At 38.9% G+C, this 15,179-nt stretch overlaps 1 protein-coding gene across 1 annotated transcript; it reads right to left on the reverse strand.

Annotated features, from left to right (window-relative positions):
- Positions 1-986: 986 nt before the first annotated feature.
- On the reverse strand, positions 987-15,176 carry LOC119898491 (mucin-5B-like; the record flags this gene model as incomplete). The annotated part of the gene is given in 24 exon segments (XM_038712666.1): positions 987-1,156; positions 1,365-1,493; positions 9,346-9,502; positions 9,641-9,880; positions 9,956-10,135; positions 10,212-10,319; positions 10,393-10,531; positions 10,648-10,799; positions 10,894-10,994; positions 11,115-11,164; positions 11,445-11,700; positions 11,787-11,913; positions 12,312-12,406; positions 12,487-12,651; positions 12,764-12,901; positions 13,007-13,076; positions 13,196-13,300; positions 13,396-13,523; positions 13,526-13,533; positions 13,634-13,751; positions 14,402-14,527; positions 14,634-14,847; positions 14,939-15,045; positions 15,122-15,176. Coding segments are annotated over 24 exon segments (3,123 nt in total), but the record flags the coding sequence as incomplete, so codon positions are not given.
- Positions 15,177-15,179: the final 3 nt, after the last annotated feature.

Genomic DNA, 15,179 nt, shown 5'->3' on the forward strand with positions numbered 1-15,179 from the left:
ACTGAAGTTATAACAACTTCCTGTTTCATGGCGAATCATCGATTTTGGACGCCATGCCACGGACATGCCTATTGACAAAAACTTACAGATAGCACAATTTTTCATTTCAGTGTCTTTAGAAGGCACAGCAGAAATTTCAAGTTGATCAGATTAATTCTGTATGAGAAGTTTTTAAAGTACGCACCCTGTAAATTGTGAAAATTAGTTAAAATCATACTTTCAATTCAAAATGGCTGGCTGCCTGTTGAGTTTAGGGTATGGGTTGTGGAGGCTTTTTGTGTGTCTTGATATTATACAAGTCTCCACAAAATTTGGTGCATGTATTGAATGCCGCGCGGGCAAATTCTTTCCAATTTTGTAGGTGGTTTTTGCCACGCTCATGTCCGAGACCCTTAAAATATGTAATTTAGGCTGTCAAAAGTGTGATTTATTTGGGAGAAAGAATAATCCTTACACTTTAAACAGGGTCCTTGCATGTTTCATGCTCGGCCCTAATTAAAACCACTCTTACTAATAACTCCATGAGGACTGTCCATTCCTGCTGGTCCACCCTGTGTTACCATCTAAACACCGGTATCCAGGACACTGACTACAGGTATCATCGTTTAAAGTCTGTATTCACAACAAACAGGCATTTCGGCGATTAGCTCAAGGTTGTGCAGCATGGAAGACATGATGACTTAAATATACAATATGTCTAGAAACTTGAATTTAGCTTGTAGGCATATGTTCAAGTATTCATCCACAGGGTTCCCAGACTGTGACAGTGCAGCAGGGTTCATGAACTGTCTCATTTTCACAATTACCTTATTTAATTTAATGTATAGGTATATATTTACAGTATATTCTGTATGAGGATTGCTAATTCTGCAATAGTTTCATTTTATAATACAGCTAAACAAAATGATTGTATGATTTTAGCATACATCATTTCATTAAATCATTGTTTGTAAAACCAATAGAAAGCATCAACTACAGCATCAATAAGATCTAAAAATATCCTACCATTTGTGACAGTTTTCCTTTGGAGGGATGACCTCCCCTTCTTTATAATGGTTCCCTTCGTTATCATAGCAGCCACATTCATGCTTTGACACACATTTCATGGTAGCTTCTTCCAAATAAGATCGTTCAGGTGGGCATCTTGGATAGCAGCCTTAAAAAAAAAGTTACTGTAAATTGCAAAACTAGCATAGGATAGATACAGATGGACAGTAGCGTAAACCACATGACATTCTCTGAGCGGTGAAAGTTAATAGTCACCACAGTAAGCACAATTGCTTTACTAGAAAAGAGCATGCATGGTCAGCTCTCCCAATATAATTATAACCTATAACATACATACACAATCATGTCATTTATACCTTCTAATGGTGGAATTTTATTGTAGCAGATTCCTGAGGGATTCCTGCATGTCTTCATGCATGGTTTTCCACAAGACTCATAGTGCCATTCACACTCTCCGTCATCGTTGTAGTAATCACAGAATAGAGCTACAGAAACAAAAGAAAGCAACATTAACAACATACAAGAATTTCATAATTATTAAAAGATCATGTATAAAACCTTCATACTAATATGACACTCAGGCTGTATTTGTAAATGTTATAATTACAGTTTTCTCCATTAATTAAACACTATAACCAGGCTTTTAATCCATTGCTTAAACACTATAACCAGGCTTTTAAACTAAAATTTCAACTTCATTTTTCAAAAAGCACCCCATTTCTCTAAACTCTTCACACAAATCCCTTCATTTCTCATTGCCTACACCATGTGGTAATTGAGAAAGCACTGACATTCATATTGTTCACTCAATTAACACAGGGTGAGCTCAATTAGCACACAACTAGGTGGAAACACAAACAGTCAAAATTGATAACAAAAAAAGCAGAATAGATAAATAAAACGTCCAGAGTCAGTTCAATCAGTTTTGGAACAGTGGATCTGAAATCTGAAGGAAGAGGTGTAGGACACCTGAGAGGAGGAGGAGGATGAGGAAGAGCAGTATGGAGAGGAGTAAGAGGTGAAGGAAGAGGAACAGTAAGAGTAGGAGGAGGCAGAGGAGGAGTAGGTGACAAAGGAGGTGGAGAACAAGAATCTCTGGCCTGTCCCAGACCAAAGACAGGATGCTGGGGCAGAATAATTAGTTGTCTGGTGTATTGTACTGTACAGCACACTAAGGAATAAAAAATGTGCACATGCTTATATTTATTTCTTTTGTTCATTGTGTGAAAAGGTTTTTAAGGGGGAGAACCACAAGCACCATTACTTATAACCTGTTTTTGTAGTATTGTTTTGTATTTATCTCAGCAGTGTGAGACTGTGTTGTAGTGTTCTCAATGTTATGGGTGCTGCATAGTCTGCCCACCAGAGGGCGCCCTACAGCTCCCCTGTTAACCACACTGCCTCAGCACAAAAACCACAGAAGAATACAATCAGAGCCTACCGAAGTGATTTTGCAAATCCAACTATAGCGAAGGAGTCCCGCCCTCCTCTGACTCTGATTGGCTCAGCACGACGATGATGTTTCTAGAAGAAAACAGAAGGTTTTCGCTCTTCTGCTGTGTTGAGCAACTTTGTTCGAAATTGTCAAACCGAGCAAAATAGTTGCGGAGGTTGAGAAGAAACATTAACGTTTTTTTGGGCCACTAAGATGCGGCAGCCACTTGGGGGATGAAAGACATGCGAAGGCAGCTAGCAATACTATAATTTTAACCCCTTGCTCTGATTTAATGCAACGGCTTGAATTAAAATAGAAGTAAGCTTTGACTCAACATAATATCGCCCCTTTCAATGGGTAAAGTCCCACTGATTCGTCAGACCATATTAATGTTCATTTGAATTAACCAGATAAATTCTGATGGTTTATATCAGCGGTTCTTCTACACCTTGACCAGGTTGCTGCACCCCCAAACCCCCTCTCTTCCTAGGTTTGCTCATATATATATCTCTATATATGTTAATTTTATTTTATTTTTTTCCAAAACTTATGAAAGGCAGGCAGCCGATATTGCTGAAGGTGTAATAAACATCAAAATATGATGATTTGTTTCTATGATGACAAGCAGCACAGTGGCCCTGTTACACCAGTGAACACGGCCGAAGTCACAGCTACGGGGTTTCACTCTGTGACACTCTTGAAAGTGACAGTTTTAAATCAGTCGCTCTCTCTTTACCCACTCACTGAGCAAAAATCTCTGATATTCAAAAAAGCTGATGGGTGAGCTACGTAAACGTCATCGTCACGCTGAGCCAATCAGAGGCAGAGGAGGGTGGGACTTGCCTTCGCCATAGTAGGAATCGCAAATTAGCCTAACGGAGCCAGCTTGCCCGCTGTATGTTAAAACACAGAGAGGGCTGTGTTAGTGGTGATTTGGTTCTTCATCTAGTTAATTTCATGACTTAAATAATTATAATAAAAACAGACCCAATCTCTTCTCCTGAAAACATTCATGACTTGCTAATAACCCTCCCGTTTTTCACTGCCCTCTCCCGGCTTCCTCCTGGCTCAAAGCAGTTAAATGTTACGTTAGTTGGGTGTTGGAAGCTACGCTGCTGACAAATGTGATTGTAGATTTATTTCAAACAATGTGGCAGTTCAAGTAAACGGTCCACATTTATCCCTAGTTCATCACTTCTAAATATTCTTCTAAAATCACGTAACGTTACAGCAGCTAACGCAGCCCTTTGCTAAATTAGCCACAAAGCTAATGCAATGTTTGTCAGTGGAAGAGCGCTAACGTTGAAATGAGCCATTAAACTGGTGTATTTTAAATATACCTGCCAGCCGGAGTCTGTAGTCATTATCGGTGTGTTGATTGATTGATGATTAAACCAGAGCAGACAGTGTGTGCTGAACAAGAATCTTACGGCTTCCATTATCTCCTCTTTGTGTGATGTTATATATCCTGAAACTGAATTGTTTGTCAAGTTTTCCCTCTCATATAATTGTAAACATCCAACGAAAATATTTTACTATATAGATACAGTGATAAACAAATGACAGTTTCTTCTCTTGACAGAAAGTGCAAGAAAACTCAATATCAATTCTAAATCATTATCACTTCTGAGTCAAGTAACGGGCAATACAAATTAATTAACATACTTTACAAAGTTGAGATAACCCAGCTTTTTTCAGAGCGCTATGAAATATTTTTTTGTGTTCAACTGTGCTCTGGTATGACCACGTCAGTAACGTTATGTGGAGGCAGGCCAGTTAATCAACTAACTAAACAACGTTACCGTTACCGTATTATAAGCTGTTGCTAAATGCCAAGTAGTAAGATGTTGAGTAACGTTAACGTTAGTTAACATACAGCCCTTCTATTGTAGAGACTAATGTTAATTACCTGAAATGGCTGGAACGTTATATATATTTGTAAAGGAGTTTTTTTTACTGTGGAAATTTTTCATTGGTGATGAATACATTTTATTATGTGTTGTCATGGAATGTGAACAGGCGAACTGTATTGTGTTATGCAAGAAGCGTTTCTGTTATTTAGCACGGCCTCACAGATATTAATGGGATGGACATGATAACAGAAAAACCTGCCCATGTGCTACACTTCAACAGCAGCACAACAAACTGCAGCTTCCAAAATTATCATACTTATTATTAGTTATTTTAGCAAAATACTGAAAATAATCATTTTCATGAAGGAAGGATTTATGGCAGGAATGTTGGATTTGACTGTATTACTTTTTAACTAGATATAATTAATAAACTGGTAACTAAGTCTTACTATTTCTCTAAACTATTTCTCACAAAATTAAACTCACGACGTGTTTGAGAGAAGTATTTACATGGCCATTATTTTGTAAACTAATAAAAAGTTGGTGTTCTTGTATTGTGTGTGTGCGTATTAAGGAATATAGAGAGTGCTGCTTTCATCATGCCCATAAGCACCTGACTGGCAAGAGCAGCTATTGTACAGGTGAGTCAAATATATTATGAAATACTGTAAAAAATCAGCATTTGATGATGATGTTGTTTACTGGACTAGTGGGAATTAATTATATTGTTTGTTAAATCTGCTCCCGCAGGATCAAAGTGATTGTTGAGTGACACTACATTATCTGGATTATCAACATTAGGGTTGGTATATTTTACTTTTAATTATTTAAGAGTATTTGGACTTAATGCTTTTTACACTGCATAGATTTGAAAGACTTGAGTTAAAGGCATTTTAAGGACCATACAGGAATGTTTTGGCTTCATTATTAAAAGCAAGTTAAGGGTCTCTTCCTCCCTCAGTGGTACAGAATAAATAAACCATCCTGTGTGTTAGATACTGTGTACCTGCAGACAATTGCTGTCTTGCTAATCAGACATATGGTGGATAAAAAAATACTACATTGCTTCTATAGGAGCCAACAACATTTCACAGTGGATGACATTTTTAAATGAAAAGAAGCAATTTACAGCTGTCACAGATTGTTTTTGATACCTGAATTATTGGCAGTGATCAATTTTTTACTATAGACTGTGTGAAATGCTGTTATTAACGTATTATAACTCCTTTATGGTCCTTGAGCTATTTATTACCTGACTGAAATCATCATCATAATACTGTGTCAATGCAGTGGTCCATGTCTCAGGTAAAAACTTTGCCATGTAGCCAGCCGTCCTGCTTTAAAAAGTAGCCTAATTGATTCATTATGTTTTTCTGTGAAGGCCCAAGTTAAAACTCTGTATCAATCTACATACATTTGTGTTTATGTGTTTGTAGGCTTGCAAAGTAGAACATATGCAAACTATTCTACTGCAAGCTTGACAATACACAACACAACTGATTGCCCACATGCAGAAGGTCTCACAGACAGGCAAGACAGCAGAGGCACTGCGGACATCCTAAGGGGTTACGACCTCCAGGTGAGTTTAAGATTAACTTTGCCATAGCCACAGTGTTCAGTCAACACAGATTGGGACAAATCTACTATTAATAGTGACATTTTATTGTTATTGATGAGATGACTAGGATGATAAAGCCAACTACTTTAAATTGGCATGACAGAGAATCCTCACTTTCACTTTCATTTTGTGTACTGAGTAGGGGTGTAACAATACACCCAACTTACAGTTCGGTTTAGATCTAAATTTTTGAACCACGATTCAGTTCATACCTCGTTTTTTCCTCCCATGATGCCTCAATCATGACTGGATCAAAATTGTCACGTGACACGCAGCTGGAAGACAATGAAATTGGTCCAAGGTGTAATATTTACAAATTCTAGGCCTACAGCTTTCACTAACTTTAGAGTGTTTTTTTTCTTGTGACATACTTTACTTAGGCAGGCCGGCCAGGTATATTTTCACCTGCCAAAGTATATTTGGCAACCCACTTAAACAATTTGCAGAGAAACATAGAGAGAGATGTTATCTGATATTACGTTAAGGAAACGGAGGAAATGTTACATTGTGGAGCGACAGTGAACGCACCACTGCAGATGTCACTCACTAACATTAGTTTCGGTTTTGATCCACATGCTGCGCACATTAAAACTGAATCACAAGTTTATTAAACACGGCGACTTTATGAAACGTACTGCTCATGGAGAAAGTCAGGAGAGACACATACAGGGAGAGATAGACAGGAAGAGGCAGAGCAAGCCAGCGTGTCTGTCGTTAGAGACCAGAGGTGGAGGCCAGGTGTGTTTGAGTGTGAGGAGAAGAGCAGAGGAGTAGATTCAAGTAAATAAATACTAAACTAAGGTGGAAAATTACCTACAATAACCTGCTGTCAATACAAATGCAATATACACCGGTACCGTCCGCTGCCGCCACAATTGCACTGTCTTAATGAGAGCTTAACAGTCCGGGGAGTGGGTGTGTCGCGGATCTACTTCTCGGATACGCGACACGAGACTATAGACTTTGTGTCTTGTGTGACTTGTGTCGCGGTTTCGGTTTCAGAACAGAACTGCTTAGTGCTTAGCATGATTTATTTTACTTTTTATCCATCCAAGAGACCAAGCCAATCCATGATTGATCCCTGTAGGCTACAGTCTACTGACAGTTGCAGAGAAACAGACAGAGAGAAATGTAGTGTGGGCCTCCTCCACATGCAGTTCACCTGTAGTTGTACCTACATAGCCTATTGGAATCGCGGGTGAAAAAGTCCAAAACGCAAGCTGTGTTTTTTGGGCTATAAAACACAACTGCTGAAAAAGAAAGTTGAAGACAGATAACAGCCTGTATGTGTCTACCCCTGTATGATGCAGAAAGAGGTGGGTCAATGTGTATTATGTGTGTAAGAAACAGAAGTGTAGGTGTGTGTGGGAATATCCAAATCCCAAAATTGATTTTCTACCCAATGAAGTAATTACTTACTGCGCTGGCTTTACATTTTTATTGTTGTGTTTAAGGTAATGGTTGTCTTCTATTTCTAACCCATTGTTTTAATTACTGCCTTTCTATAAATTTCACTTGTCTTTTAGGTATTTGCAGTTAAATGAATGTGTTATTATTGTAGGTGCAGTAGCTCATATCAGCCAAATTGATCAGGCTCTACTTATAAGTGCATTGTTTGTATTTTGCAGTGCGAAGATGAATCAGACATTGCTGACACTCCTCACTGTGGTCACTGACAACGCTCCTGGTGCAGTCTGCTTCAACCATGACAGCGTTTCTGTTGTAGTCGAAGGTGAAAATAGTTGTAAATGATGCAGGTTGACAGATACACTGTTGTTTGGGTCGATATATGCTTTGAAATTACACTATCCATATAAACTTATTTATTTTATGTTCAGATTTGTTCAGATAGTAATAATAATAATATATATATATAATAATAATATAATAATAATTATTATTATTATATAATAAATATTATTATTATTATGTTTGTGAAGTGCATTACCACAGAATGTGTGAGATGAGTGCTATAGGGCTTGTAGTGCTATACCACAGATTCTATGGTATAGTACCACAGATTGGTAAAATACCGCAAAGCCTGAGGTACAATCCTGTGGTAAACGTCCCAAAATACCATACAAACCTGTTCCTGTGGTACTGTACGTGTGGTACAGAAAAAGGCAGAGTGACAGCAGCTGTAGACAGGTAGGGAGACAGCTTCACACAATATATTGGAAATTCAGATAAACCCCTACCGCAACGTGACATTAATAGTTATATCAGCTGCAGGTTGAACTAATCCATGCTCTTTACATGGTACATTTACTGCATTTAGCCGACGTGCTACAGCGTTAGCGCGCCTGCTGCTTTCAGTAACTATCTTTACTATCTGTGTATCCTTCACCGGAGGCTCAGCAATATCAGCACAGCTACATGTATTGGATAATAATGAAACGGGTAGTGAGCTGGACTGAATATTATGAGATTGTGCCAGACTTAATAATAATAAGACCACAGTAAGTAACTTTACTGTAGTGGTAATGCACTTTTATCCAAATGCACTTTTTTTACAACTGCTATTCACGTCAGAGTTCGCACGCCTCTGGAGCAACTAGGGGCTAGGTTTCTTGCTCAGGGACACAACGGTGGATGGGTCACAGTGGGAATTTAACCCAGGTCTCCCACACCATCTGTCTTATCCATTGCTCCATCACCACCCCACATGTGCATAGCTCTTCCTCTTGGCTGTTGTCGCTGTGAAGTTGCAATATTGTATATTATGTGGATCACGTTAGTTACAGCGACTGAGAGGTGGAGAAGCTGTGTACCTGAGTATCGGTAAAACCACAATAAACCAGACCTGAACGTTACGAAGCAAACAGCGGCAGGTCCGAGCTACTGTAGCGTTAGCTGGCTGCTCCTGGCTGCATCACTATAGGCTAACGTTGGTAAACAAATTGCTCCACATTTGCTTTTTACATTTACATGCTTTCTTGCAGGCTAAATCACAGGATACACAGGATAGTAACATGGGTCGTGTAAGTTGATGAAGTAATGTGGAAAGCTAACGTGACTTTCTCTGTGTTTCTCAAGCTTTACAAATGCTCACTTTGTCCTTACTTGACATCAACTGAACCTGTTTTGTTTGATGGGCTTCAGCGCATAAAACTTTATTATTTTGTATGCTTACGTGGAGCCTGTGTTTTGCTGTGAGCCGGTTGTTTTATGATGTTAGTGGACTGCGTGTTGTTAGCTGCCGTGTTGTCGCTGTAGTACGGGAGAGGCTTGGGAGCCCGCAGAGGGCTGAATCCGACCCAGAGTCCTCACATTAAAAGCAGAATAGTGGCTGATGCAGGCAACGGAAAACAGGCGTGTGGTTCATTTACAAGTGAGTTTTGAGCCCACTGACAATAAGGCAATGAAAATATGATTAATTTCATTGAAATACTTACATATTGTCCCTTTAAAGAAACAAATAAAACACTCACGGCAGATTGTGGGAGTTCTCCATTTCACGCAGGCTCCAGCCCTGCTACAGGCTGCTGCGTAGGCTGCGACAGCTGAGCAGAAACACTCACAGTCTCCCCCTGTGTTGCAGGAACATGTGTCTCTCACACAGGCTTCATGATAGAGTTTTGGATTCACCTTATTAAAAAAAAAACAATTGTAAATGTAAGTAGAGGCTAAATTATATTCTGATAGCTAATTTTACGTAAAGTTATTATGTAGACAGTTTAATGATGACCATGTTTGCAATTACATGCCATGTGACACTTTTCTTACCTTTGAATGGCAACTAGCAAATATTTCACTGGTGACAATGCTGCAGTGTTTTAATGCCCATGCCTGTCTGTGTGAGTACAGACTGCAGGGATTTTTTAGTGTATCCGCATTGGGGCAGGTAGGTGACACTTTCCAGCTGTTTCCAAACTTAAAGGCATCAACCACAACTTCTTTGTTTCTAGTGGTGAAATCGTTCTGGATATTCCCATCATAATTCCCACACATACCACAGACTTTTCCCTGGATAAAAATAAGATGTAGTTAATTTGTAAAATGGCAACATTTACTTGAATACCGGTATATCTGCTCACACACCTGGAACGTGGAGCTGAGTTTGATCATGAGTGTTGTCTTTTTATTCCAAATTAGAACAAGACCATTCTTTGCCTCAATGACAAGATATATACCCATAGTGTTGACATGGAAGGGTATGTCCTCTCCTTTGTCTTGTTTGATAACTTTGATATTTTCCTCTGAAAGAATAATTTCATTGTTCTGAAAGAAACAAAACATGCAAAGTTATTTTTAGCATTTAAAAATGATTTTAAATGCATAAAATGGTGTTCTGTACCCCTAAGTAGAGCTTGATAGCAGTGGAGCAGATGCTTTCTGTTGTTCCACATGGGATGCTCTCAGTCAGGACCCTGAAGGTGCCATCTGTATCATCCCCACAGTAATCCTGCAAGATACTGATGTCAGTATCACAAGACTGACTTTTCAAATCACAGACTAAACAGAAATTGGTACTATACCTGAGAGACGATGTAGCCACAGTCCCCATTAAAGGAGAATCTATTTTCATCAAAAGTGATGTAATGCCCTTCTCCATATATGGTACACATTCCTCCACACTCATTATCTGTACATTTCCATATCCTGCTTTTGCAAGTGCTATGATTTAAATAGATGAAAAAATGTCAAGATGTTATATATCTCCAATAAAAAAACACACACACAGTAAGCTAAACAAAGCACCACATTACTGTAGAAAGGATTAAAGGACTCACCAGGTATTGCATTTCACAGTGACAGTCTCTCCAGAATTATAAGATTCTCCATTATATGTGCAGGGACATTGATCGTCCTTAATACATCCTCCATTACCATCTGACAGTAGGCCAGCTGGACACACACAACCTGAGATACAATGTGTACTGACCTAAACACCGTAACAGCAATGTATTAACATCCTGCTGCTTTAGTTAACGTTAATGTGTTGAATATTCAGTAAAAGTAATGAGTCTCAGTCTTACACAAACTGTGTCCAGTGTCTGGCAGCTTTTTTGACACTCAGATCCCTGCGCACCTGGCTTTGCGCTTGAGCAGTTGAAGAAAACCATTGGATATGTGCATGCTGATGACAGTGAGGATGATAGTGTGTTACAAAGGACGCAACTGTATGCTTGCTGTTGCTCATACTACACATTGCTATAGAAGGAATACTATGTTAAAAGGCTGAGTGCTTTGTACCTACATTCACTTATCTGGGCTCCTGTACAGCTTAGTTTTCCACTGTGGCAAGAGCTGAAATGCATACAAAGACAGGTAAAGTGGAAAGAAAAAAACTTTTTCCTGTTAATTTTTAGGATCTGCAATGTTCCTCAATCAGTAAGTCATTGTCCACAAACAGGCTAACTTGACATCTGTCTTTTAGGTCTGATGATAAGAAAAGAGCAATAAAGCATTTGCTTTAGTGAAAAGAATAAAGAGAAGGAAAGTTACAGACCTCTCTACCATCAGCTGACTAATAACACCATAAGATGCCCCCCAAAAAATCATAAAAACATAATATTGAAATCCTCACCATGATTGTCCTTGAATCGTCATCATTTGCCCAGGGTGTATCACCGTGTCTCCCACATAACAGGGGCATTGTAACTCTGACACACACACTCCCTTCTCATTTAGGTAAGTTCCTTCAGCACAGCCGCAGCCATCAAGCGGGGTGAATTCAACCTCACATGATGGGTCTGACTGACTAAGAGAGCCACAGGTGCGACCACAGCTTTTCATTTGGTAGTCATATGCAAAAGTAGAAGGGCAGCCAGTTGTGTATTTCTCTTTTGAAAAGGAAACAGATTCACTTTAAATATACATCCATGTGGACTGCATTTATTTCACATTTGATAGTTTGGGCTTAACTTACGGCATATGGTGTCCCTCCATCCATTTAGTAAGAGCCCTTTAGTAGCACATGCATAGACATAGGAGGATATTGCAGCACACATGCAGTCCTCACTGTTTTCACAGCTGCAGGTGTCATATATACAGGACTGTGGAGAGGAGCAGCAAAAACTGAATAGTTGGAAGTGAATTGTTGAAATGAGCAGTTGTTAAAAACATAAAACACACACACACACACACACACACACACACACACACACACACACACACACACACAATAAATACATACTTGTGTCATGGGGACTTGTCATTGAAATAATGCATTCTCTAGCCCACTACTCTTACCTTAACATCACAACTATGTGCCTGACCCTAAAACCAAGTCTTAACCCTCAAACAGCCCTTTAAACTTGGGGGGTCCAGCATTTTGGTCTCCCCATAGAGGTCAGACCCGACAAGGATAGTGGGCTTGTGTGTTTTCTTAGACCTACAAATATATTAAGACATGTCCACACACATTAGAATGCATACAAAAAGAAATACTTACAGTTTGATAGTCTTGAGGGTTTATTGTAGAATGGCATTGAGAGAAAATTCCTTTTGGGTCTGTCAGCATGGAGCACCAGTGTTTGGCATATTTCTCTACAAAAACAAATAAACATCACTGGTAGAGTGTTGTGAAGAATGATATTAAAATATGGAACATGTGGTCTGTCACCTACCATTGTCTACACTCAAAATGCAGGGGTCCCTAAGTATGTTTGTCACATCAGGGCAGCTTGCTTTGGTCTTCCATGTGTTGGCAAATGTCCAAGCTGTTCCCTCAATCAATCCATTTGTGCTTTTGAAGTCATCAGCTCCCACATTGTTAAAATTTCCGCAAAGGCCTGGATAAAGACAATGACTTTGACTTACTACTTAATTAAATTCTCACTACAAATATACACTAAGGTGGATATTTGACACTATAATCAAAAGTGCTCAAAAAGTAAAACACACCGTTCAGTTTTCCTTTATTTGAAACACTGGCTTTGATGTAGACCTGCATAATGGGTGTGAGCTGAATCTCAAGTTGAAGCCCATAGGTGGTGTGGATTACAATGAAGAATGTCGATGGGCTGAAGACTGTGATGTCATCTGCGCAGGAAAAAACATTTTGAATAAAGAGAATGTTTTTTCAGCAAACTCATTTATATCCTGACTTTATAGAAGAATGCACACCAAAAAGAAACAACCACTTACCCCTGTAAAAAGGCAGGTGAGAGGTCATTTTGTTATAAGTAACCTGTCCATTGGCCTCAACCACAATCATCTGCAATTGAAAAAATACCGAATGGCACATATAAATATACAGTTAATATGTAAAAACTTCTGAGTAAATCTCAAACTTTCCAACAGATATAAGAGACCCATAATATACTGTAATTTTACCACTTGATTAGGCAGTAGTAGAGTGACTGCAGTCAGGCAAGTTGTTTGATCTGATTTTTCACATTTGACCAGGTCACCAAGGACACTGAAAGTCCCATTAGTTTCCTAATATCGCAAAGATAAAAATGCACTTAATTACAAACGGTTTGCTTATTTACAAATATTGTCATTTTGTTCGAATTTCAGTCTAAATGCCTCACCTTGGTGAGGACATAAGAGCAGAGTCCATGAAACGTGTATGTTTTATAATCATAGGTGGAGATGTGGGAGCCACCCAGTATGGAGCAGATACCAGGACAGTTCATTTGGTTACAGATCCACTCCCCTGGTCACAAGTGCTGTCAACAGAGTTCAGTCAGTTCAACTGGACAAAGCCACATAAACATGCATGTTGTAAATGTAAACATTATAATAAAGTGAATACAGTGAAGTAATTACCATTTTCTACATGGACTTGAGTATGATTCGCCTGGTTTGTATGGCTTGCCATTATGTAAGCAGGAGCACTGGTCAACAGCAACACACCCACTTTTTGTAATGTCATCGAAGACAGTCCCTTGGGAGAAAAACAATGACCTGATTAATCTTAAGCTTTCTTAAACTGCTCTACACATTGCAAACCCTGTTAGCGCAGTACATGTGTAGTACTGCAAAACATTTATTACCACTTGTTTTACTTGTTTTATCACCAGAGTGTCCCAAGGAGCCCAGTAGGTGTCATCGGAAAAAGAAATTGCCTTTGAATTGCTTAATTTGTGCTCTCAGTTACAAAATGTGCATGCATGAATTAACAGAACATATCTTAACATAAGTTTAAAGGATGTCAAAGTCAACAACATTGTTTACTAGGCAAAGAATATTGAGTATATCCACATATCTCCATTTAAAATGTAAAAACTGCATTAAATCCAAGCACCTTATTTGGATTTTATTGTCGGTGGCCTGTCAACTTTCAATGTTTTTAATAAGGCTACAGAGTTGTACACCTAACTGATTGCAGCCAAAAATATATACAAAGATGAGTTTTGAGAGGACAAGCACAAAGATAATGAATGTGATAAGCTCATACATGAAGTATGTCTTTTAGGCAAGTAAATACCAAAACACAGGTGCTGGCTTGCTGCTAAAACTACAGCTTCATTTTGTAACATTTGCTGCTCTATGTACAAATATGATCTGTGCTGGTTTTAAAATCAGGAAACTTACCAGATGGACAGAAGCATCCATCTATGCAGTGATCATCACACACTTGGCTTCTCTGGAGGTTGCTGCAGGAGTCAGAACAGGGACTACCACATTCCTTATACACCATGTTGAAAGGGCATGTTTTTTCTATTCAACACAAATCAATTTTACAATTTTACAATTTCAAAACTGATACAAATACAGTGAAAACATCAAAGCCCGAATATGTAAATGTTTTGACTGCTGTTCTTACCACACAGTTGTGCACTCTTCCATTGCTGTGGTTTCCCGCCTGCATGAGCACACTGACGGGAGTACTCTGATATGGTTGGACACAAGCATGACGTATCATTGCTGTTACAGTAGCACAGGTCCTCCACACAGGCTTTGACAAAGGAGTCAATATCAATCAGGTTTTGACAGCTGTGGAATGCAGGTTTTTTCAGCAGAATCTCACAGAGGGCTATCTGTGGGTCAAAGTATATTATTTATTTAAATTTAACACAAACCTAAATGTTAAAATGTAAAACTATTTCAAGCAAATCCATTTTAACATACCTGATTTTCACACGTCTTTGGGGCTGTAGAGATTGCTTCGCAGTTTTCCGTAGGACCATTGACTTTCCATGCTTCCCCATAATAAGGAGTTATAGAATTCCCTGTTTCTGAGGGGGAAAAAACATTTAAGCAAATGTGAGTACTTTACGCAGTTTGTTTTAAGTTTTATTATTTAGTATTTACCTGAATCAGTGAACTCATTATAACGCTGGACTCCGTTGAAGTCACCACACAGGCCACA

Source organism: Micropterus salmoides, unplaced genomic scaffold (assembly GCF_014851395.1).
Source record: "Micropterus salmoides isolate LMB-PRFRI ecotype aquatic unplaced genomic scaffold, ASM1485139v1 Ms_hic_scaffold_118, whole genome shotgun sequence".
Taxonomy (NCBI): domain Eukaryota; kingdom Metazoa; phylum Chordata; class Actinopteri; order Centrarchiformes; family Centrarchidae; genus Micropterus; species Micropterus salmoides.